General features: G+C 35.5%; 1 protein-coding gene across 1 annotated transcript; it reads right to left on the bottom strand.

Annotated features, from left to right (window-relative positions):
- Positions 1-420: 420 nt before the first annotated feature.
- Positions 421-26,446, bottom strand: LOC110444606 (inverted formin-2-like). Its single transcript, XM_021488975.1, has 17 exons — positions 26,359-26,446; positions 24,492-24,907; positions 23,279-23,394; positions 22,578-22,737; positions 21,253-21,326; positions 19,529-19,630; positions 18,625-18,707; positions 15,123-15,661; positions 11,997-12,115; positions 11,075-11,239; positions 9,472-9,729; positions 8,711-8,889; positions 7,222-7,342; positions 6,147-6,311; positions 4,406-4,511; positions 3,496-3,744; positions 421-2,881 (listed from the first exon to the last, which is right to left on the bottom strand). Exons 2-17 carry the CDS (start codon positions 24,853-24,855, stop codon positions 2,064-2,066), a joined length of 3,618 nt encoding a protein of 1,205 aa, XP_021344650.1. The 5' UTR covers positions 24,856-24,907; positions 26,359-26,446; the 3' UTR covers positions 421-2,063.
- Between the last annotated feature and the right edge of the window lie 940 nt (positions 26,447-27,386).

Raw genomic sequence — 27,386 nt, 5'->3', positions numbered from 1 at the left:
CTGGTGAGTTACAAAAGCATTGAAGATAATCAGCAATTAATTCTTTAAAATGTTGATCAATGTTGGTTTGAAATCAAGCACACTGAATGTTTTTTCCCCACATTTTTTTACAAGCAAGTTTACCCATAGCAGTGTTCAGCTCTTAATTTTCAGTTATTCCAGATCAAGTATCTTGGTTATTCTTTCCAGAAAACTCATTTTTTTGTTTTACAATAAAAATATTTTCAATGTTTTAATATCAAATATGAGATAAAGCCATCCTTCGTACAAAGTTGATTTTCAGGCCTAATTAGCGTAACAAGTTTACTTTTGACCTGTAAAAATGGCGATAAGGGAGTTCAAAGTATTATACAAAAAAAACAGTAACCTATAAATTTATAGTAAATCCACTATATATATATTCCGAATATGTGAGCTAACAAAATGTTAAAACCCTATCACACTTTTACAAAGAGAAACCTTTCATTTCATTAATAGTTCCTTTACATATAAAAAAGCCAAAAAAAACTTTCTACAAATAGCTTCATGACCAATATCAAGTTATTTTCTAAGATGGGGGTAGAGAGCTAGGAAATATGTGCCATTGCTAGGAAATGTGTGCCAAGTTTTCGTTTTTTAATACAAAATATGCAAAAAAAATATGAAAAAAAATGGAATGATCGGAATGTGATGTGAACAAGACAGGTTATTATCACATATTGTACAAACTCTACTCTACAGATAACAAAGGTAAGTGAAAGCACCTAGTGTGTGAAAGACTATCATGTAAAAACAACCACTGTATACCGGGAAATTTTCACCCAGTAAAACTTTCGCCTTTCGCTCATGAAATCAGTTTTCGCAAAGTGTTTTTTTTGCCATTCAAATTTAATAACTATGTTTATTATATATGCTTATTAAGAAAATTCGCTGCAATGATAATTTGACTTTATAACAATGTTCGCAAAAGGCGAAAATTAAACTGCAGCGAAACTTTCCCGGTATACAGTATTCTAACAAACATTACCGTAATTATGTACATATTCACTGACGATAACTATATAAACGCAAATACTGCACAACTTGGAAACAATCCTTTTGATTTCATATCAAGTTAATTTAAAATAATTTCTTAAAATGTTTAACATCTTCATATTACAAGTACTACACGATTGGAAAAAAAACCACATCAATTTATGCTTTAATATTTTAACTGTATATCGACTCCGCCACAATCCAAAAATCTGTGTTAAGTTGTCCACATAGTAAGATGCATAAATTGAAACAAAACTTTTGATTGCTAAACAGTTATCACAGTATAACTCCTTACATTAAACTTAAACCAATAATTTATCCGTGATTATTTTTTGCAGGAACAGATTTTTAACAAATGTTATGAGAAAAAATGACTAGATGATCACAAGCGGTATTTGATATAATCAACCACGCCGTTTAAGCCCTATGTCTACTACATCTACCCCGCTACACAAAACACACAATTATACACAATCATCTATAAAAGACAGGTTAAACAGGTTTACATAAGTACAAATGTAACACATTCTCACAAATAAAATTTCTAGTGAGCAAAAGCTTCATGAAACCACGAAAAACATTCTCAGATTTAAGAAAATAAATTGAGCACTTATTAATTGCAAACAAAATGCAGTGATCCAAACTGTCTACATGTACACCTTCTTAAGGCAAATATACTATTGTTGGATTTTTTCGGTTCAGAAATGCCTCCAGTTACAAAATTCCGACTACGTCTAGCTGTACCCTTTTATCTCCCTGCATGCAAGCACAGCTTGAAGTTATACTTATAGCAAAGAAATTGTTTTGGAAAATATTTGCATCTGAAGACATTCTAATAAGCATGTACCAGACAGTTCTGATACTGCAAACCAAAAACTGAAAATTGCACATTTGAGCAACAAAGTTATATTCCACAAACACACGAGGTATAATTCTTATTCTGAACACAAATGTGGTAGCTATTTCATGACAACCTGCATCCCTGGGGGAGTTCCTTCCCCTTCTTTTAGAAGCGTAATAAGACAAAAATTGTTAAATATCTACGGTAGTTATTTTCCTTTTGAGGCTCTCAGCTTGTTGTGTTTAATTTTTCGGAGTTCTTGTACAGCAAACTTTTTATCGACCGAGGATAATCTTTGGGACATGCGCTCGGCCACAATTATGTTCTCTTTGTTATCTGATGTTAACGACGATGTTGTCTTCCTACGCCCGAACATTCGGAAGCCATCTTTCTGACTCTTTGTGTTAGAGGACACAGCAGATCCGGGAGTACTGTAGACATTCTTTGGTTTTAGTACTGCACGCGATATTTTGTTGAAAAAGTTACTAACAGACGACCTTTTCTCTGGCCTTTTGCACGACATCTCTTTAGTATCCATAAGGCTTTTCATGTCTGGTAAAAGTTCAGAGAGTGGCAACTTCAAGATTGGCCCCTCTTCTACGGAACATACATTATCCTCCTTCATCTCCTTCTGTTGTTCCTCAAATAATTTCACATCATCCCTGTCGACAAATCGTCCGTGATTTTCCAGATTTAACGTTGAGATAGCACACATACTCTCGGGTTCGGCCAAAGGAGCTTCAATGTCTTCGTGCAGGGATTCCTGGTGTCGTATCTCCTCATACTTCATCCATTTTTCTGTTGTTAGAATGGAAGTAGCTAGGTCACTCCGACTACGATTGTGTCCCTGGTGTTTGGTCTGTTTTTTCACCATGTCCAGGTGACGGTCTGATATGGGTTCTAAACTGTCCACTAGACTTTTGGCTACCACCCAGTTTTTGGGTTCCTCATCATAGTTTTCGATGTAATCTTTAGAGAACTCTAATGTAATATCCTGCTGTGATTCTTCTGCAAGTATGTCAGCCTCTGTAACAAATACATAGATGTTAAAGTTATTAACAACATGTTGTAGCATAGGCCCCCTTTCATGCATCTGGTTCCACCGGTTCGTCTGTTTTAAAATGTAACATTTTTGGGTATAAATCCTAGTGGACCTGCAAATGTTAATGCAAGCATTGCATTGCTTTGTCAAGGCTTGCCTGAAAGCAGCATCAGATTACTAGGTCCAACCTTATTTCATAAACAAACAACTCTGCTCCAAGCGGTTCAACCGTTTGAATTGTGGTAAACAAATGCGGCCGTAGTGAAACACGGACACCCTTAAACCTATCTGTTAGGTTTCCAACCTTTAGCTTATGCCATAAAAAAAAAAATCTTAGAACACAAAACAATCTGTCCAGTATAGATATATAGGGTCTACTAAATCTTATATAGTATTTGCACTGATCAGTACAAAACATAACATATTTTGACATGTTCACTTTCTATAAAAAGCAATGGATATGGGAATTATCCTGGTCACCTGTTGATCAAATGTTATCAAGTTCCCAGCAATCTCTGCAGGCTCAAGCAATATTGTACAATAGTAAAGCAGGTAGCAGGCAACAATTGTTTTTGCTTGGTATTGGGTGGTGGTGTACCTGAACTTGTGCGAGGTCCAACAGTTTTGCTTGGCGGGGTGAGGAAGTCTTCCTCCATGGCTTCACAAGTAGGCCGCATAGGAAAGGGGCTGCCGACAAAACTGATGTCGCTGAACTCCAGTGGGTCGATGTCCGTGTCGGGGGTGTGAACCTCCAGTGTCACAGTTGGGCGGAAGTTACCACGGTGAAGGTCATCCAGTATCTTCTCCAGGATTTTGTTCCTGTCCTCCATCATAGAGGAGCTTGCCCCTGTAAAACATTTCAGATATTATTCACAAGATTAAACTTGTTCACATGGAAGTCACCGGTGTGAACCGATATGCTTGAATGTTTATATTTACGATAATATCAAAATAGTTCTACTTTTTGAGAAAATCTGGAATTTCCAAAAGTGGTTGACAATGACTGTTTGAGAATATTAAAGCAGTGAAGACAGGGAAATAAGTCATTGTGGGTGATGAGTGTAACATAAAGTACCCCCTTTCCCAAAAATGTTTATATGGAAGAATTATATTACTTAATGAAATTATTTTTTGTATTTCTTTAATGTTTTATTTTTGTCTGCTGTAGATACACAACAGATCATCTAGACTTCAAATGTAAAATCTCCTTCACTTTACATGTATTATAATCAGATTTAAATAAATGTGAAGTCATATCAGGATAAAGAGCCCCTATAAATCTCCTATGCGAGGCAGGGGTGTACAATTTCACAATCAAAGTAATTTAGCAAGCTCATAAGCAGATTTTAAATGAAGTCCACAATATAAAATGGCAGGAACATAAAAATTTCATTTAGATAAACATCAACATCCCTTATAGTTGTTGTTGTACTTATATAATTAGCTGTAGAAAAGATTCCTCTCTAAAGTCTGTGGATTATATTAATGCTCTCTGTTAATATATATACCTGCATCTTTACCAAACTCCAAAGAGAGCAATCTGTTCTTTGTCAAGCATTTCATGTCCGTTTTCTTTCTTGCCAACTGTGTCTGCTTCTGAAAACTTTCATTTTCCTGTCAAGACAAATATATTCATTTAAAATTAAGAATCAAATTTAAAGCTAGTAAAGTATATATATGTAAATATTACTCTGTATTACTCTTGAAGTGTATATAGTGTGAATACCAATCCTGATTATATAAGCTGTTTAGTGTATACATGTAGACAACTACTCTTTACATACTTAATTAAATATGTGTTCTATATAAATATTATAAACTTTGTCAAGCTCCATCCAAGTTTTTGACATATTCAAACCTCTGTGACATTGAAATCAGGCCAAGGTCTTTTTTATTCGCTTATTTACTATTTGGTAAGGCTCCAACCCAGGAAGCTTACAGCCAAATATCATGGTTTTAGGACTTTTATTTCTTCAGAAGCTTTTTGATTATTTTTAATTATTTGACCTCTCACCTTGAAAGTAAGTCATGCTCACTCTTGTATTTCAACTAAATGTACTTCAAAGTATGCATCCTTAGACCTGGGAGTTTTAGATGTTATACAAGAGGCCGAGAGGGCCTGTATCACTTACCTTTGTATGTAGCGAAATATCCTCATTAAAAGACATGTAAGTTCAGACTCTAGGCATAAACTCACATTGTACCTTCAGACCAGGCAAATTAATAATGAAAGATGAACCGCAACTTGCTACTGAGGAGCAAAGCTAAAAATCATAGCTTTAATAGAACTATTGATGAAAGGATTTTGCAATAATTGCATTTAAAAAATGAAGGTTAGTGATACATACCTTCTGAATGACTTGTTTTCATTGAAAGTATATATTCTATATCTTATATCTCTTGACAAGGGAAGAAATGATCTTATGACTAAGATAGTAAGTTATAATAATATGAGATGCGTAAAGAAATAAGAGAACATGTGTAATAGTGTGTTAGCATGTACTGATTGTACATGTGTTAACATGTTTGTGATTGTATATACATGTGTAATACCTACATGTATCTATGATATTAATTTCCGAGTATAATAACTGTGTGTGCTAGTATATACATGTATAATACATGTGTGTGATATTATATATTTGTATAATACCTGTATGTGATAGTATGTATGTTATATATATGTGTAATAATAAATACAAGTGTTATACCAGAATGTACTAGTACACACATCAGTCAGTTGTATATGAAACCAGACTTGTAGTTATTAAAATTCTGTAGCTGTTAGGGCACTGTCAACATTAGAATGATCTTCATAATTATGCATTGATCTACAAACTTCATACAATTAATTTCTATTATGTATCAAATCATTAAGCTAAAGATATTGTGATGCTTGTATTTTACAACACGGAGGAAAGTCACCAATGTCTAAATTGTATATGACGTCATCATTTGATGACTACTTCAATGTTCACCCTTTAATTGTAAATGTAGCAAACCTTTTTTACAAATAAATTATGTGACGTTAAAAAAAAATAAAAAATAAAAAATTTAAAGCTAGTATACTGTCAAAAACTGTATTATTCAGAAAGCATGGCAAAATATTGTCTGCTAACATCATTATGAAAGCAGAAACCAGTTATAATTTTAATGATGTGAAACATTACTTGTTTCTTTGAACACTTTAATGTCTAACTTTCTAACACTTCCTGAACTGTCTACAGTGCCCAGTGACCTCTTACATACCTTCTGACATTTCCTGACTTGTTTACAGAATGTATGTAGACACTTCAGAGTGGTCTCCAGCTCAAACTGGCCGAGGTCCTCACACAGATAGTCAGCCAACTGCTGTGTGGACTCCCGCAGTGTGTTGGTGGATGTCTGGATGTCCCGTAGCTCCACCTTCACTTCCTAAAAAAAAAGCACAATAATGTGTTAATCATACAGAAACTTGAACTCATTCACCCCTACATATATAAATTGGACTTGCCTAGTCTCTGATTTGGTAAGGTTCAAATGTGACTTTAGGGGTGAATGGGTTAATGTAATCCTGTAATCCTGATGTCTAGCACCATTTTAATCTGAAACCAAATTGTTGATGTAATAGTGCTGGACACCAGATTCTTTATGATAAAAGAGATTGAAAATATGACTGTATTGCATTTCTCTCCATTCAGCCCTGTGTGATATAGACAGAAAAATCCCAACCCAAGGGTAAAATTTCTGAGTTTCAGTACAAGGCTTTGCTGAGTGCTAAACCTCAAATATTTTGCCCTAATTGTGGAGGTTTTTCTCTAGTTACAAAAACATCAAACAAGAGAAATTTTCTCTCACACTTTCCGACTGTAAGCTACTCTGCAGTAATGGTGAACCCAAGGGAATATCCCATCACCAGTGTGTTCCAAAATTAATGACAATACTATTGTGACATGGTTACCCAGTGTAAAGTGTCAGATGACCTTTGATGACAAACAACCTAATTGCGAAATGTTAACATATTTTCTAATTTTGTAAAATTGCACATATGAGCTGTTTTCCCTAGGTTATATTTTTCCTAGCAAAACCAGGAATGCATCTGAAATGTGGTAGAAATCTCAGTTCGTGTTTTGAAGAGGATTCAAATGTAGCCAAGGGGATATTATATGAAAATGATTTCTGACTCAAACCCTTTCACCACTGAAGACCATAATGGACCCATCCATATCAATGCATGGTCGAGTCCACTAAAGTTACATAGGGGTGAGAGGGTTAGAACTAATATAATACATTTTTTGCTTTAAACATAGATGAAGCTCAATTTAAATTTTTCTTAAAGAGTTACCTCAATGAAAGAGTGGAATCTGGTCTTCATCCGATGGTCACCTGACGCCAAAAGTTGGACAAAGGAACACAGCTGTTTGTTAAACTTGGAGATCTCCCCCTTCATGTCGTACAGCGAGGAACTGTTGATGGTAATAAAGTAGAACCATTAATAAAGTGAATAACAATAATATCATAAATAAATAGGTAAATATATAGAGGATCTGTCATAAGTTTCCCTTCATATTAGATTTATGATACATGTTTTGGATTTTTCATGTTTGCAAGCCTCTGGCGAGCAAATATGAACAAGAGTAACGTGGGGAGGAACAATATACGCCCATCGAATGCCTTATAGTGTTATATACTTTCTTACATTGAAACAAGATCTGCATCATTCTAAGAGTGGTTAGCTGACATGCTATAAAAATGTAGGAGAAAATCTCCAGACAAAAAATAAAATACTGAAATGAACAAAGGGCAATAACTTTTGCATAAATTGTTGAATCAAAATTCTTCTAATAGAGACACAACTTCATATCATGATTATAATGTATACCAAGTTTCCAAGAGATTGGTTGAAAAATGTAGGAGGAGATTGCCGGACAAACAAAAGTTTACGTTGGACAGACAACCCCATACCATAATATGTATAAAAATCCAAAACGAGTATCATAAATCTAATCAGAGGGAAACAAATGACAGATTCTTTTTATCATATAATACAAAGTAAACTGTATAATTGTGATCTGAAACGAGTATTTTGCACTTGGCCGCCTGAGAAAGGTTGAAAATTACATCCGCTTCACATGACGTGACGTCACATTGATTGCTCCTATTCGATTGGGACGTCATTTCCGGAGTGATATTACACACATTACATAAACATAATTTATGTGATGGCTTTATGACACTGCATAACACAGTATTAATAAGTTATTTATATATATTTCATGAGTTCTTCTTATGTTTAATAATAATAAAATCATCCACAAGTTGACGACTCGTATCCAGTTCAACCAGTTTGTCTGTTTTTAAATATAACATTTTCAGGTAAAAATCCTGGAGGACCTGCAAATGTATATGAAGGCATTGCAAGGCTTTGTCAAGGCTCACATGAAAGCAGCATTAGAATACTAGGTTCGACCATATTTCATAAACGAACAACAGTGGTCCAACCGTTTGGATCACGATAAACAAATGCAGTCATGATGTAGTTCTATTAGCATGTACCTGTAGCTAGTATAATTATGTATAGACATCATCAATTCTGGTTTACATTAATGATATTTTGAATCAAAATACAACAAACCACCTCTAGAATGAAATCGCATCATGATATGTGCAATAAATGTTTCTCTTACGACATTCAATTAGAAACATTGGGGGTGTGCTCTAAACTTCATTTATTATTTGAAAATCATTAATGCTTGCACCAAAAGATGTAATTATGAAAATAGTGACAAAATTTTGTCAAACTATTTCTAACATGGATGGTCTCCCCTTAGTACCTGACTGCCTTTTCTAGAGGGAGCAGGTCATCAATGAACTTCAGCATGACTTTGTCCTTCTCCTCGGCCATCTTGATAATGTGGTGGAGCAGTGACCGGTTGGGCAGGGCAGACTTTACATCCAGGAGGCGCTCCAGACTCGACATCTTAAATCCCATAGCATCTCCATGCAGACATCCCTAAAGCAATCATGATAAAAATGTACACAAAGATAATGCAAGCAATCTTAAAGGACCAAACTTAGACAATGTTTATTTCGAACAATGCCACCTCCTAGCTTAGCAAGTCAAGAAAGAATACTTAATATTCTCAAAAAAATAAATTGCTCTTAACTTTATATTGCTCTTTGAAAAATACAATAATTTTATATCACTTAAACATCATTATCAGTGTTTCGTTAAGTATTTCCACACTAAGAATGTACATATAGTGATCTGAAGCTTGTACCTACAGTTGTCTAGCTTGTATGGCACCATTTTAATAAACCAATTTTACAGTTGGCAATTAAATAAAAATTCCCTAAAAGCTATTTCTAATTTTCACCTTTTTAAAAGTTGTGTAAGTTTGTTGATAAAATTGTATATATAAATATGTATTATTGTTAAGTTTTATTACAGGTGATTGATTTTTAAAAGTATCTGGTTGAATACTGACAGATCACACGAACATAGACAGTTTATTCACCATAAAATAGTAGTTTTAAAGTTCATAGAATAGTAACATAATATCTAACTTCAGATTTGAAAAAAGAAAACACTTACATGATTTAGAAAGTTACCGATCAGCAGGACAAAGTGTAAAAATTCTTTAAGTTCATTATTCTGCATGATCTTTTTGCACATCATTATCATCACATTTAGCGAGCTCTTCAGTTTCTGGAGGCTTGAAGTGTACTCTGCCTTGGTCAGGTGACCCTGAATGAGGATTTCGTAGTCAGGGATGTCAGCCAGGAGAAGCACAAACTGTTCTGGCATTCCGAGCTCGTGTCTCTGACCGCCAAAGCACTGTAGTGTGGTGATCTGGAAGGATTTTGTTAAAACGGTCAGCATAAACTAAAAGCAGTTTACAGACCGTCTTCCTGAAACTTTTGACATACATGTGTTATAGTTTACAGCGTGGGGAAATGCAGCGCAGCTCTGGGTTTTAGGACCGGCCACAAAGTGACGGTGGGGAACCTCGTTATTGTATCGACACTTGGAAACCTGATTTGAAACTGATGACATCTAAAGAAGAACTAAGCTCGTAGCTAATGGTAAGTTGGGTGATTTCTAAGTCCACATTACATGCATGTATATTCCTCATGATCTTTAGCTGTATGAACTATAAAAACTTTTACACATGGAAATTGGGTTTGTTGATGTAATTTGAGATGAATTTTTAATATGAGGATATATAAAATGAATTCATAGTTTTCTGCATAAATGCTGGTTTTTCTTTTGCAAAACAAAATGCAAAATTAATACAGTACATGAAATGTGTTATAGTATATGCATTAATATTGTGATTTTACAGAAAGAAAAATATTTTCAAGATTATGCTTTTTAAACAAGAATTCCACGGAAGTGGATGTGTCGCCTGCGCAGGAAGCTGGGAGATTACGAGGAAATAGATACCTTTTTCATTTCAAGAAATAATGTTAAAAGTAAGCAATAATCATAGATTATGTTTTTGGATGGCATCATTTTGTTATATAATCTGTTATTCTGGGAAGAATACTCTGAGTTTTAAGGAACTTGCTATGGATGCTCATTGTCTCAATTCCACTCCATATGGTGTCCACAAGCAAGAGCAGCATTGCCTCATTGGTATCCATAAAAAAATCTTGAAAATGCAAGTATGCTTAGTACTGCATGAAGTTTGAGTTTGATTGGTCCAAGGAAACTCAAGTTATCACACGAAAACAGATTTTCTATTTATAGTAACAGTGACGTTGACGTTTGACCTTCGGACCTCAAAAGCAATCCCAAGCAAGCACTTTTGGTAAGGAAGCACTGCATGAAGTTTGAGTTTGATCACCCCAAGGAAACTCAAGTTATCGCACGAAAACATCTGTGCGGCCGCCGCCGCCGACATAGCAATACCTATGTGTCACCAGCTTTTCGCAGGCGACACAAAAATTATGTCAAAAAAAAACAGATCCAGAAAAAAAACACAAGCTGTGCAGAACATAACCTATCACGGGAACATGAAATTTACTATCATGTCTTTTCTTCCGAGCATCATTAAAAAAAATTTAATGCTGCTCTGAAAACATCTATGCAATGTGACCGGGTCTGATCAGTAAGCTCAATATATACCTACACTTGTTGAGGACTATCAGAGTAAAATTCTTAAAAAACTCAATACAGAGAAAAAAAGGTCTACCTCCTGGGGTTGAGGCAGCACTTGGAGAAGGTATCGAAGGGTTGGCACATTGACGACCACAGAGTTTCCCAACTCCAGACTCTGTATCAGCTCCTCAGCACTGATCTCCATCCGACCCAGGAACAAGTTTAGGTTTCTACGTGTCTGTGGGCTCAGTATGATCACCTTGTCAACACAAACATTCAATTTAGTTCTACTTTTTACATCAGAGCTAGATATTATACTGAAAACAAAATAAACAGACTTTGGACTGGATTATACCAGAGTTAGATATTTACTGAAAACAAAATAAACAGACTTCGGACTGGATTATACCAGAGTTAGATATTTACTGAAAACTACATAAACAGACGTCGGACTGGGTTGCATTCAAAATTGAAATCTTAGCATCTTTGAGGGTTTTATGTCAAATCAGGTACATGTACATGAATTCCTGTTGCTGATATACACTGATCAACCTATAGTGTGTAAGAAGCAAAACAAATTTTACCATTCGGACAGGCAGAGTGTTAACTCATTCACCCCTGAAATTTCATAATGACCTATTCCAACCTTTGAATTGGAAGAGTTCAAATGTGTCTTCAGGGGTGAATGAGTTAAAGATTGTGTATAGCCGATGGGTTTACCAATACATGTATCATGTGTTCAGTACTAACATGGCTACTGTTATCAATCTACAATAGTTGTTTCAAAAATATTAATACTTTATAAATTCATTCCTAGTTCATTAAAATTCATTAGGTAATGCCACATTAATACTCAGTACTACATATTAACCCTTTCACCCCTATGTAACTTTAGTAGACTCTACCATTCTAGATATGAATGCGTCCATTATGGTCTACAGTGGTAAAAGGGTTAATACCTTATTAATTAACATTAATTTTTTAATACCTCATAAATACTCATCATTAATTAATACCTCATTCATGTCTTCATTGTGTCGTTCCTGCACCTGGAAGAGTCGCTCCAAATCATCAAAGTCTGGTGACACACGCTGGTTCCCTCCAGACACCATCCAGACACTGTCCTTATGTAGGTCTGTAGAGAAGGAAAGCAGGCTATAGCTACGATGCTGAGTGATAACAAACCACATTTACTTCGCCCAAGTGGAAAATATATGTCAGGCCAAAAATAAATATGTCTGTTTAAGGTTCCCGACTGACCCTAGCTTTTTACCCCCAACCCAAAACTTTTTGATGAAAAAAAAAAAATTAAAAAAAACAAACAAAAAAACACTGATTTTCGAATTTTTGAAGGTTCCTTGCCTTTCAAAATGGCTTCTAGCTCCATGTTGGCGCTAAATGTCAGCATATGGAGCACAATTTGCCTCCAAAGGAACCCTGTTTATATAATTCTTTGTTTTACATACAATAGTAGGGTCATATATAATCACAAAATATACAAACAAAAAAAACATCTTCCTACCCTTGTTTTTTTGCCCATGCAACCCTAAACAGACTTTTTTGTTTTTGGCCTTATCAGTAATATACATTTTATACCCATTTTTTTTCATTCTGAGATCTGGTCTCATTTTTACGAAATAAGAAAAACAATCTCTACTTTCCCCTCTGTTCATCATATTTTGGCTTATCCCCTGTAGCAATTCTTTACATGAAGAAATTTTCATAATATCATTTTAACCTAATCAGTGCACAAACATGCAGGTGATTTTGAAATTCTATATATATATATAAACTGAAGTATCATTGACAATGTAAAATTGCCACATTTATTTTTATTGAACACCTGGAACAATCAAACCATGAAAATATCCATTGGATTATACTCAAGGCTAAAAACAACCCCTTAGTCTTGCTTCCACTTCTTCGTCGCGGCAAGACAAAAATAAACCTGTACTTCACAAAACAGAGTAGGCAAAATCTGGGATGGTTGCAGTAATTGAAAACATGCAGCAGTAATAGAATTATTTAGCCTGTTCCAAAAATCTCATTCATGTGTGCAGATTAAGTTTTCTTTCTTCAAATGATCTGACATTTTGTAGGTGAAGAAAAGCAATTTTCTACCGAATGATAAACTATTGATTTCTGGTATTTCCTTGAAATGACTTGTCTGTAGTCACACAGTGAAATTACATGCAGCTAGTGTACTTTTTTTTCGACAGAAATTCTGTGCACACAATTGATATTTATTTTTTTTAGAAATATCACCAGTACAGCTCAGTATATTTGTTTCTTAACTTGATTAAGGGAGCCTACCTACCCAAGGATAAGATCTAATAGCTTTCACTAAAATTTCATTTCAACCTTTGTTAAAACAAGAGGCCCATGGGCCTTAACGGTCACCTGAGTCTACAGTATTATTTTTTTTGTTGAAATATGTACCAATTTGAGTAAAAAATAGTATAATGTTAACTTAACTTTGTCAGGACCATGAGCTGATCATTCCTAGACCAATTTTAAGTGAGATCGGCCTATTAGAATTTAGTAGCAAAATAGCGGCCATGGCAGCCAAATTGTATTTCTGATTGACCCGAAAAATAGCAACACTTTGTCAGGACCATGAGCTGATCATTCCTACAAAGTTTCAGTTCAATCGGCCTAGCAGAACTTGACTTTAAGTTTGAAATAGTTTTTCAAAATGGCGGCCGTGGCGGCCATATTGGATTTCTGAACGACCCGAAAAATAACAACACTTTGTCAGGACCATGAGTCTATCATTCCTACAAACTTTAAGTTCAATCGGTCCAGCAGAACTTGACTTTAAGTTTGAAATAGGTTTTCAAAATGGCGGCCGTGGCGGCCATATTGGATTTCTGATTGACCTAAAAAATAACAACACTTTGTCAGGACCATGAGCTGATCATTCCTACAAAGTTTCAGTTCAATCGGCCTAGCAGAACTTGACTTTAAGTTTGAAATAGGTTTTCAAAATGGCGGCCGTGGCGGCCATATTGGATTTCTGATCGACCCGAAAAATAACAACACTTTGTCAGGACCATGAGGCGATCATTCCTACCAACTTTCAGTTCAATCGGTCCAGCAGAACTTGACTTTAAGTTTGAAATAGGTTTTCAAAATGGCGGCCGTGGCGGCCATATTGGATTTCTGATCGACCCGAAAAATAACAACACTTTGTCAGGACCATGAGGCGATCATTCCTACCAACTTTCAGTTCAATCGGTCCAGCAGAACTTGACTTTAAGTTTGAAATAGGTTTTCAAAATGGCGGCCGTGGCGGCCATATTGGATTTCTGATCGACCCGAAAAATAACAACACTTTGTCAGGACCATGAGGCGATCATTCCTACCAACTTTCAGTTCAATCGGTCCAGCAGAACTTGACTTTAAGTTTGAAATAGGTTTTCAAAATGGCGGCCGTGGCGGCCATATTGGATTTCTGATCGACCCGAAAAATAACAACACTTTGTCAGGACCATGAGGCGATCATTCCTACCAACTTTCAGTTCAATCGGTCCAGCAGAACTTGACTTTAAGTTTGAAATAGGTTTTCAAAATGGCGGCCGTGGCGGCCATATTGGATTTCTGATCGACCCGAAAAATAACAACACTTTGTCAGGACCATGAGGCGATCATTCCTACCAACTTTCAGTTCAATCGGCCCAGCAGAACTTGACTTTAAGTTTGAAATGTAAAATGTTAACGGACGACGGACGACGGACGACGGACGACGGACGACGACGGACGAAAACGGATAGCAATAGGTCACTTGAGCTAAAGCTCAGGTGACCTAAAAACCCATTATTAATGTTGCATACAAAATTATTTATTTCTAACCATATTAAACAGTGAAAGATGTGAAAAACATCTTTGTTTAGAAAATTGTTCTTTTTGTCTTAAAAGATTTCCTTCCAATAATTAGCATACCTTGGTAGCACTATTATAATATTAATTCAGGGTCCTTTTAAGAAATATGACAAACATTGACCCTTAATGAACCAGGATTTCAATCTACTTGATTTCAAATGTTATGGAATACTGTACTTTAGACCTCATGACAACCTTGGTCCTGGACTTTTAAAATATGTTTTACTTGAATGAGGAAAATGTATACCAAATATACAAACCAACAGTACTGTCCTCCAGTTTGAGCCAGGAGAGGTGTTTTAATGTCTTGCGTGGCTGAGGAGTGGGAACCTTCTTGATCTGGTACCTGCGCTGTAGTGCGGACTTGTTTGTAGGCGTGTCAGCAACAATGCTCAACTCCTTTTCCGTAATAAAAACGTTATCGTAATGGCTACGGTCCATTGACTCCAGCATACTAGTTCTGTAGGCAACCTTTGACCTTTCATCGCTGCTGTTGGTCAACTCAACCCCAGTATCATTTTCACATTTGTGGTCCCGGTTCATCGACAGCGGACTGGACGAATTCAACTGTGACATACCCTTGATGTCAGTCGACTTTGTCATTGACCCGACCATCATCTTTGGCACAAAATCTGACTGCAGCTGGTAGTTGGTTATGTACTGAAGGCCAAGGTCACAGTCATCGGGTAAAAGGTCAAGGGTCAGCTTGTCATTCTTGGAGGAAGACATAACTTCGTCGTAACCACAGGTATGAATGGCTTGGTGAACCAGGTTGTCAATGTTTTTCCAAAGCTTTGTGCTGTATTACCAGAAAGAAAAAAAATGTTAAAAAAAAGTAAACAACTGCGAGATCATCACTATATGTATGACAAATTTATCTTCATAGTAGATCCAAGTGGTTAAATTTTAGGCCAAAAAGATAAAATCTTGTGTTTCCGCTATCATCCTCAGAAAAATATTGGGTAGGGAGTAGGCAATGTTTTAAATTTTGGAAAATATTTTTACTATGCTTATATGGAGCAGGACTTTAACAGTGCACATCACTAAATGCCAATAAACACTTTAGGATAGGCAAAAAAATCTAGGGTAGGTAAGGTTTATAGCGGCAACACAACACTTTTTTTATTATTTAACTTTATGAGACATTAATGTAGATAAGAAATCAGTTTTGCTACTGCAGTCTGTCAAAGGGATGCACTGTGATGTTTCTTAATTCAGCAAATTGTGCTTGATTTTCAGAATGATGTATGCTTTACTAAACACCCATTAGGTAATACATTGGATAACTTGAATAACCAGGCTGTCGTCTCTAAATCTACAACTCCTTTACTTTGTCTAAAAATACCTACACTTTCTCTATTGCATGCATCTTTATTGTCTTAATGTTTAAGTCTTGAATCAGGGAAAAACAGACTATTGTCAAGTGTCCAGAACCCAAATCTGATTTCCCTGATTCCTTATTCATTGATTGTTACATGTCATTGCTTTCCAAGTAAAATTAGCATGCATGTTATATAAAGAGAGCTGTATCTTTTTAAAATGTTGTTTGCAGTCAATTAATAAGCATTTAGTGTTACCCTGAAACCATTTTACAACAAATCATTTCACTACAATATCACTATTCCTGCCATAACTTTGATCTTGTCCTTCGATTTCAGCAACTGGTGACAATATCACAGTTGACTGCAGTAACAGGTAGATTTATAATTAGTACACACCACTTAATGAAATTGAACCTTAATGAATACTTTATACAATACAATTAATCTTGTGAGACTAACCCTTCCAACCTAAAGAGGTGATCTGACACTGTATGACAGGACATTTTCCTCACAAATTGAAGGTAAATTCCTCAGAAATTAATATAGAGCTTTATATACAAATCTACATGCCATTTCTGTTGTAAAGAGCCAATGAAATGGCACAGTGGGTGAATACAGATTTTACTGTTGAAACATGCCTATGTCACACTACGTAAGTTTTCTTGAATGCAGCAGGTCTCACTAAGTAACCTGGCCATCTTTAGAATGATCTTTCGAGACAAATTTTATGTTCAATATATACATTTATATATAGCATATAAAAATCACATTTGACAGATGAATATCATTTTGATTGATGAATACTTGACGGAACAGCATCAACTTGATGTATGAGTATGTGATGGACCAGTATTAACTTAATGGATCAATATACATGATAGACCATTATTAACTTGATGTGATGGATAAATACTTGGACCAGTATTTAATTAATGGATGAATACTTGATGTACCAATATTAAATTAATGGATGAATATTTGATGTACCAATATTAACTTAATGGATGAATGATTGGTGAGGATGATTCGATAACAAGTTATTGTAGAATGGCAATGCTATATAAGGCCAAATAAAAATTTACTCTGCCTGTGTTTCCTGTTTCCCAACCGACCCATGATTATGATATAGGTTGGGATCTGTAGATTAGTGTGACCATCTGTAGTCGGGGAGGGGGGAATCCGGTTTGTCAGTGTTAGCTGATACTAACACCCCCGACCCCCACCCAAAGTCAAATTTAGCAGGATAAATGGATGGCCATTTGAACCTAGTCATGTAGGCGTCAAATTTTAACAGGATTTTAGCAGCATCAACAATTCTAATGCAGCAGGATTTTGCTAATGGACAGTTATAGTAAGGTAGTTCAGCTATTGGGAGTCAAAGAAGGAGAATAGAGTTGANAGACAGAGTTGAGAGGTCTAGAGATATAGAGGAGAGTTAGAAAGTTATGAAAGTGAGAATTAGGAAGTTAGTAATAATAGAAGTTTTACCTGTAGTTTGTAAATATGTAGTTTTACAGTTTATAGTTGGAGATAAGTTTGGAGTGGAGAAAATGAGTTCACAATAGCGAAGACTTGTATATTTTATGACGGATTAAAACTTTGTGATGTAAATTTGGTGTAAATATAAATTTACTTATTTTGTTGTTCAATCAATTTGAACTGGTGGCAGTCGTATTTGAGAACAGTTGGAACCAGTAATACAAAAGTGAATGTAACACTGGTGACCATCAGTGGAGTTTGAATTACTAAAAACTAGTGTCAAGCATGCGCCGTAAGGAAAATACACATTTTAATATTCACGGAGGTAATCTGACAGGAGATTCTCTTCACCAGAAAATTTAAAAAAAAATTGAAAAAGATGTTTTTACTATCTACCTAGCCTATTTTTTTGGGAGCCGAAACAGGAAACACACATGTATTTGTATTTGGCCTAAGCGATGGACAGAAACAATGCACCGGTTTATATACCACATATAATATATATATAATATGTATACATTGATCATTCCAACACTGTTAGATAACTTATAACCACACACCATGGCCACTAAACATCTACATACCACATCAATCTCTGTTTTAATAGCTAGATCATAGAAGAAAACAGGTTAAACACATCCTTCTGGGTCAAGTCTAAAAACATGGCAACAGAACTAATATTTGGCTGTAAAATTCTATTTTAACATTGAGATAATTACTTGTTTGTGGTTTAGCATCCTTGCAACAGCCAGGGTCACATGAAAACAATAGAGCTAAAACAATAGTATTTAACTAAACTTACAGGTATCAGGTACAGAAATCCCTGTCAGTTTGTAATAGGGTTTTAAACATGTTATCAATTACAGATTCTTGGCTGCTATTCTATCAGATGAATAGCTAATTTCTACTCTACGAGATCCATTCTTAGACATTTTTAAACAAAAGGTCACTGCCTCAATACCTGTTTTTGTTGTAGACGCTGTCTATCGCCAATAGATCTTGCAGGATGTTCACAAAAGAGACCATCTTTGGAGTTCCAAATATCTGAAACAAAAAATAATATTTCATCCAGTCATTATATTTGATATTAAAAACTGTTCTTCATTGATAAAACAATAGTTTTTATCTTCCTCAATTTAGAATGTACAAATCTTATCCCTTCAACTCTTTCTATACCTTTGTTGTGTACACCCGACCAAAAATGAGTACAGGCGACAAGAGACTTTGGTGTTACCTGTCATCTGCTTAGCTGCTTATATAGCACACCACACTTGTGTAATCCAATTAATTACCGCTAAAATTCAAACATATCTATTTATAAGAGATGTTTTGATAGGTGCAGACTACACATTTTACATCACGTGACCTTTTTTCTCTCGATTATCCTGCAAGATGTTGTGTTTGGTGGTCACGAATGTAAACAATATTTCGGGGAGTGCATTGGATTATGGACACTTGTAAATTTATCACCAAATATTTATGAGGACTTATGGAAATAATTACGGATATTTAACTATAAACCGTTGGCAGCTGCTTTCCATTTTTAAAAATATAAAGTTAAACCTAGACAAACTATATAGTCTATTCTGCAGTATATCTTAAGAGCTGTTAGGACTATGTTTGAATTTCACTAAATAATAAGTCACAGTTGTAAATTATCTAAATAATTGGGCTTTTCTAATTTAATAGGAGGAAGGGGGTAGGGTGGGGGCCCAACATTTCAGATTTCCCATCATGATTTTTGAATGCGTATAACTTTGGATGGTAATAACCTAAAATGTTGACCAATAAAGGTGATGAAGAAAAAATGTCATGTTTTCAGTGTTCTTTTAATAAGCTTCCTACATAGGGAAGTATAGCCTGACCTTGCTCTGTATGAGATCCACGAGGTCCTCGGGACTGTTAAAGTCCACAAAGTGGTCCTGGTACAGCACTTCTTCATCAGCATGCTTCTTCTCATGAAATACCTGATAGGTTACAAAAAAACAAGGTAAATCGTAGATGGAAATGTAAAAGGAAACTAGAACACCGACAGGTCAGTAAGGGCCCCGTCTTGTGGCAATTATATCCCCCATAATCATCAAGAAGCAATCTGCCCATATAGCTGAGCTTAACTTGACATTTGGACTTCAAAAAGAATCGCAAGGAAGCAAAATATACATTTTACATGTACTATGATGTGATGTGTTTCCTTCCACCTCCATATTTGCTGGGCTAACAGAAATGTGATTACCGGTGCAATACTCATTTGTTAGCTTTGATTTGTTTTATTTCACTTTATATACCTTCTCCATCAAGAGCCGGGGTCGAAGTCAGAGATCCACTTTGTCTTTGACCTTTGGACCCAAATGACCTTGACCATTAATCCAGTGACCCTGATCTTTGGTCAGTTGACTTATTCTTTAATTCCGACTTTGCTTTTTAATATCATAACAAAATGTTCATCAGTGAAAAATACAAAACTTGAACTTGACCCTTTGGACCCAGTAACCTGGAACTAAGGTCAGTTGACTCTGTGAAGTTCTGAACAACATTGCTTCATAATGTTATAACAAAATGTTCATCAGGGAAAAGGTACAAAATTTTAACCTTGACCTTTGACCAAGTGACCTTGACCTTTGATCAATTGACTCCTTGTTTAATTCTGAGCAACATTGCTTCAAAGTGTCATAGCGAAATGTTCACCAGCGAAAAGATACAAAATTTAACCTTGACCTTTGACCCAATGACCTTGACCTTTGGTCAGTTGACTCGTTGTTTAATTCTGATCAACTTTGCTTCATCATGTCATAACAAAATGTTCATCAGTGACAATATGCAAAATTTGACCTTGACCTTTGAATATCATGACCTTGACCTTTGACCTCAACTTTCTACCTCAGTGTGTCTCTTTGTTTAATTCCGAACAACTTTGCTTCATAATGTCATAGCGAAATGTTCACTAGTGAAAAGCTACAAAATTTGACCTTGACCCCTGACCCGATGACCTTGACCTTTGGTCAGTTGACTCCGTGTTTAATTCTGATCAACTTTGCTTCATAATGTCATAACAAAATGTTCATTGGTGAAAAGATGTAAAATTTGACCTTGACCTTTGAACCTAATTACCTTGACCTTTGACCTTGACTTTTTACCTCAATGTGTATTTTTATGAACTGAACATCTTGACCAAGTTTCATGTACATCAGTCAATAAATACCAAAGTTATCAGCCATGAACAAAATATGTGGACAGACAGACAGACAGAGTGATTACTATAGGGCACCCGTATCTCCGATACGGGGCCCTAATAATGTATTGTCAAATTTGAAATGAAAAGAATACAAACATGTATTATTAGAAAGTAGCCTGATAACCAAGTGTGGTTGTCTAACATAGGTGACACCCTAGCCTCTGTGGCCTTAAAGTTTAAAATATATTACAATGCTTCATCAGTTCAATTTTAAATCTGACATTGTGTGAGCTTTGTGAATTTATATAATCACCTAAATAACATGCCTATTTTAAGTAACTTGACTTTCACCAAAACTAAAACATATCAAGCTGTAGAGTAAGACTTTTCTTTACCGTCAATGACAATGTACATTACCTGAAGTTGTAGGTGAAGGGCATCATCACCCTCCTCTTTCCTCAGAAATGATAGTATGTCAAGCAAGTTCAGTCCTGAATAGAAGCACCAGAAGTTTGAACCTGTGTCTGTTATATTGTACAAGACTGTCTTATGAAGGGACAAATTGTGCATTTGAAGGAATAGAGACAGATCCTTGATCCTCGATATGAACCTCACACATCATTTCTAGAGTTCAATCAACCCATCAACAACTGACAGGATACAAGGGTTAGTCTTTTTCACATCTACCGAGTTTTTTATTTCAATAATATAAAAAAAAAATCAAATATTAAAAGAATATTGAACATCGAGACTATATCCATAAATTACTATTGAAGTCTGTGGTATTCCAAAATAATTCTTGTTGGGGTATATCCCACTGTAACACTGTTATCATTTTAAAAGTTGGACACCAAAAATTAAATAAGCAGACAAGTTTTACATCAAAATGATAATATAACGTAGATATATCTTTGAAACATACGGGTCCCACTGAATTACAAATGTTTTTTATTTGATTTGATGAGACTTCAGTATGCACACTGAATAGCTTTTTCTCTCATTTCCCTGTGTGTAAAAGATATAGCTGTCCAGGGTAAAAAAATGGTGTAGGAAATTTCTATCTTACACCCGAATTCACATGACGTGACAATGGCTCAACAATGACGTGACGTGACGAATTTGGAACTCTTCGATGCCACAATGCGGAAAAGGCGACATGATGAAATTAAAACCTTTTACGATAGATTTACTGTACATGTTAGAAAGGTGTGATTCATTTTTCTGCGCAAACATTGTTTGCAAATATGGGATATGCCGATCTGGCTGGCTAATTCAGGGGGAAAATCAATATTTTCAAAATGGTGGCCATTCCAAACGCATTTTCATGGTTTCTGATCATGAGCTTAATCTGGTGGTTGGGATGAGAGAAAAATACTCTTTCATGCCCAAGGGTGCAGGATAGGGAAATTCTACCGATTGGGATTTTCAAAGTTGGCAAAACCCTGGGCAAAGCCTTATATTTTACCAAATTTGAAAACCCCTCGGTTGGAATTTCCCTGTCCTACACTCTTGTGCATGTTAGTCTTATAATATTAAACAGATCTTGCTCCAAGATATTTTACAGGAGGGATTGTGCATATATAATTTAGATGTCACCAAAAACATGGATTTTAGCTTCAAGGATAACAGATCTAGATACTCTGTAACTTGTCACTTAAATCTAACAGCATCATGGCATTGACGATTACAAATGGTGTCCTATTTCAGAGACTTGTCACTATTAATTTTGGATGACCCCATACCATTGAATTCATTCCTGAGACGGTTACGTTCCACCACATCTGCAGTACAGTTGATAACACTGTTGATGAAGGTCAGTATGGCCGTCTTGTAGGACACGGTTTCCGCCGACTTGAGCTCATTGATGATAATGCTGAAGCGATGAGTCTGGTCCATTTCTTTCTATATATAATTATAAAAGATAATAAAATTTTAGAATTGTACATAGCATTTTTAGCTTTCAGATGACCCAGACATTTAGCAATGTAATGAAGTCAGATAGAATTTCCATGGACTTCAGAGAGTCAAATCAAATGTCGAATAGACCTGTCCTCTAACACCCAAGAGTCAAACTCAGTTTTTGGAGTCAAAAACATTATCTCGAAGGTTTACTGAAAGCCCTGAAAGAATGAGATTAGAATTAGGCATGATTACTGTTATACTCAATATTTGTGTTAGAGTTACCTCCCTTAAGAATTTCAAATGAATAATACAGGTTTAATCAAGCCATGTGCTCTTGTTTACATACTACTGAAATGCACATGTATACGTTATCAATTAAGTTCAGTCTTTATATTTTATGATCTTTAACTGTTGGAAGGACTTTAAACCCTAAACAAACAAATTAACCTAATTGAAATATCAGGAATTGCTATCAGAAACCAAAGTTTCCAGATGAAATATGTTTCATCTGTTTGAAATGAATGAGAGTTGTGATTTGTACCTTGAAGGTGTTGAGTGCGGTGAGGACTGCCTGGTAACCTAGGTTACTGTAGGCACAAACAGCTGACATCATCTCTAGAATCTGCTTCTTAGGTAATGTGTTGCTGATGCTCAAAGCTGTGGAAAAGAAATTGAAGGTTTCCTTTTTTTGCATTTTTTGAATTTTGCCGTTAGATTTAAAAACATTTGCTTTACTTAAGTATGGGTAAGTGCTCCAAATAAACTGCATACATAAACAAATAGATCTATATTATAAATTACTTATTGGTCCAAGTCAATTACATGTTTGAATGAAATTTTGTTTACAATGAATGCTCCATCCTCAATCTGTAAACATTTGTAAGTCTTTGCAGTAGCCAAAATAATTAGAATGCTCACCAGAACTCATTTTCACATGTAACAAACTTTTTTCTAGGGGGGGAGGTAAAATTATTTCAAAGTTGAACTGTGGCTTTGCTATAAAAATATCAACACCTGCTACGTTAGTGCCAAATTGATTTCATTATAACTGAACTTTCTATAAAACAAAAGCACAAAAAAGACCAGTGGGCTGCGGCTGGCCATAGATGTCTGTAGCTTGTTTAAAAAAATTGTGAAACTCTTACAGAGAAATTAACGACAACAACTGAAAACTATGAGAAATACACTTAACTTACACTTAGATCATAGCGTTTACTGAAGCATTAATGGTACATAATACATGCTTTGGCAATTTAAAACATTACGATGATATACATGTATGCTATTTTGAGTTTTATGTGTAAGAGAGATAATAGAGATAATTTCTTCAGAAAAAATGTGTCAAGAGAAAACATTAAGAAGACTTATATGCAAATAATAATACCCATGAAAGCTATTTAGAACTCTGTTTTGGGTAGTCCGAATTATTCTGATTTTTTATCAACTTTTTGATATCGGTCTGTCATCAGTTAATCGATAACTGACAACAGACTGATATAAAAAATGTCGATAAAACGTCAGAATAATTCAGACTATGTTTTGGGGTACGCCAGCATTTTCATGTTCCAACGTTGTAAAGAATATGGCAATACACTGACAAAATTTTAATGAGCTGTGTTATCAATATAACCCAAAAGAACAAAAGAAAGAAAAACCAATGTACACGTACAACATTCCATTTGCAATAAAAAAAAAACTGATATTTATCTTTACAGCAGTAAAAAAAACATTATTTAGAGATCATAAATACAAACCCAGAGCTAGCTTTGAGGTATACCCGTCGTTTCTGACCATGAAATCAAGTCCTACATGGGTGTTCAGAATGTTTCGGATGCACGATATGCAGTCCAACTGAAAGATGGCATCGGAGAAACTTGTGAAACCCCGGCCGGTCATTTGACAGAGGGAGGCCAGTAGACTTTGAAGGCCATCCAGATCCAGAAACTCTTGTAACCAAACCTCGCTGCTTGATTCAAGTCTCATTCTAAGTGCGTAGAACATTTGCACTGACGGGGCGCTGTGGGAGAGCAGGATACATTTCTCTGGAGTTCCTCGCCTCATCTGGATCTCCAACTCTGTCATTGAACGTTCCACATTGTCACTGCGTCTTCGTGCCATTATGGGATTATTTAGCGGTCAGGATTATAGCGATGTCACATTTTCCCTCATCCTGTGTGATATTAAAAATACAATTTCTAAGACATCTGGTTGAAATTGTGTGAGCTTTAAATTGATGCCAGTGTCTTGTATATAAATGTAATATTAACAGGAATTCAGGGGTTTATCAGGGCACATTTTGGGTCCATTTAAAGGACCCAATTCCAATTGATAAAGTGTGTGACTTTCCCCATTCACCCTTTGCAAAGTTCCCAAATTAAAACATCTAAAATAAAAGCATAAACCTAAATGAATTCCTCCTGATTGACCAATGATGATCATGCATGTTCAGTTGTAACTTTTATTAAAGATACAGTCGACTTAAATAAAAGACAAACAGCCTAGTTGATGATTTTATATCCAATTTCATTTCATTATCTTTTTTCCAAATCAATAGGCACAGACCCCTGTGGAAAGTAGAAAAACCACTGGTTTCCCAGAACCCCTTGACAAACACCTGGAAAAGATCCATGCTTTGTGCTGTCGGTAAATCTTCATAAACATACGTACCATTTATTTGTAAACCAGAATCTTATATGTTTATAACATTCATATAGATTTTCATACTTACCTTAAAATAAGTACAACTTTCAACTTAATGTTTTTCTGCGTGCAAAGGCATGGTACAGGTTTGGATTTTTCTCTCTCAGTTATTCAGTTATACAACATAACCATATAGTTATATTCCTCAATCTTTCTTATCCCTTATGAACAAATACATTATATCACGGAATTATATATAAGCCTAATGATATTGAGTACAAATCTATCAAGTAGGGTTTGAGAATAATGAATCCTTGTATTACTTCTGCTCAACAGGAAATTCACTAAAACCATGGGTTCAAATTCAGGCGAGCCATACTACAAAGACAGCATGTGTACCGCATGTGTACCGTTCCCTAATTAAGCACAGGTAACGCCTTGATCACCTGGCCACCCAGGTGTGTCAATCAATCAAGCATCATGAAAGGTGTGAAGCCATCTATTACGTAACATGGTAACCCTTTAGCAATTAGAAACTAATTACAGGTAAAATATTGGCCGACGGTCATTCCTTAACGGACTTCATCTGGCAGTGATGTACCGATTTATGTAAATAGCCACAGGTAGACTTATGGATCTTCACCATGGCATACAACATAAACACTGAACAGTTGAAAGTAAATGAAACAGTCGATACGATTACGAAATGTGTACTGTACGAGAATACAACTGTACAAATCAACAATATTAAGTCTCGTTATTCCATAAATATAAGAAGTGTAATTTTGCATTAAAGCATTTTTTTTTTGTAATAATAAATATTGCGCCTAAACATCGCGCGGTATCATGAGATTGATCACAGATCGAACTCTGTCTCTCGTTCGATGATGTTGTTGGTGTAAACAGCTGACATCTATGTGATTCAAAACATGAAGTATACTCATCTAATAGCACAACTTTGACGTGAATTGTCGGCTTTACCTTAGTCTTCCTGCTGTTGTGTTTCCCGCGCAGACTGTCGCTGTTTGATTATTTGATCGAGACCAGAAGCATTAATCAAACATTACTGCTGGTGAGTCATAGTTGACACATCTACCTTCACTTGAAAATCGCGCGGAAAACGGCATTTCCGGCTGTCGTAAATGAACACACAAAACCGGTAAAACGATGAAACAGCTTTTTTTATTCGTTATGAGTATTATGTTGATAACTATATATATATAAATGTGTAATATTATGCCTGATTTAATCTGTATGGTTAATTAAATCTGTAAACATGGACTTATAATTTGATGTCGTAAATAATGCTATCCACTGACAACAGAGGGCGCGCTCTATGATCGTGATTAGAATCTCACCTGTGAACAGGTGCGCTGCGGCTTTGTTTAGTTAATCCGACAACGGTAGCAAAATAACGGTCATGGCCATTAACGAAAATTTCATAAAGGAGCGATGAATGAGTCTTTTACAAAATATGCTTACACACAGGTATTGAAGGAGAATAATTGTTATTGATCACAGACCACAGGGACCAGAACATTTGTTACAGATTCTGATTATGGACCTAAACTAAAGTGTCAAGAGTAATTTTACACGTTTAAGGGATTAAGAAAAGCTTTCGGTAAAAATGACACCACCCAATGATGATGTATAAACCCCAAAAACATGTCAATTTACTCTGAACACCTTAATTAGTTTAGGTCCAAATATAGCTGTAACAAATTCTCAAGTCCCTGTGTCAGAGTAGAGACCGGCCACCGTCTCTAGAATATTGAAAAATTAAGAAAAAAGATTAACTCTGATCACTTGGATGTCCGATTCTAAACTAGGGGGAGATAAGCTAGTATTAAAATGCAGTCGAGAAATTCTTCATAAAAACTTATAGGGACTGGTGGTCAGTCTAGTGTCATAGACGTACAGACTAACCGTGTGCAAATTGGTCAATCTTCCTTGATGTTATACTGTCTTTCAATATTATCTATTTTTGGGCTTTTGATTAGTTCAGTATA

Source organism: Mizuhopecten yessoensis, unplaced genomic scaffold (assembly GCF_002113885.1).
Source record: "Mizuhopecten yessoensis strain PY_sf001 unplaced genomic scaffold, ASM211388v2 scaffold2049, whole genome shotgun sequence".
NCBI classification, from domain to species: Eukaryota; Metazoa; Mollusca; class Bivalvia; order Pectinida; family Pectinidae; genus Mizuhopecten; species Mizuhopecten yessoensis.
Note: the sequence above shows the minus strand (reverse complement) of the source record. Positions and strands in the feature narration are given on the sequence as shown.

What these genes read in the sequence shown, in the direction of transcription:
- LOC110444606 (XM_021488975.1), bottom strand. Translation starts at nt 24,855, where the DNA reads ATGGCACGAAGACGCAGTGACAATGTGGAACGTTCAATGACAGAGTTG. An exon ending in ACTGGAGGACAGTACTGTTG is followed by an intron (nt 12,116 to 15,122) that starts GTTTGTATATTT and finishes CCTTCTCTACAG; the next exon opens with ACCTACATAAGGACAGTGTC. An exon ending in TGCTGCCTCAACCCCAGGAG is followed by an intron (nt 9,730 to 11,074) that starts GTAGACCTTTTT and finishes AAATCCTTCCAG; the next exon opens with ATCACCACACTACAGTGCTT.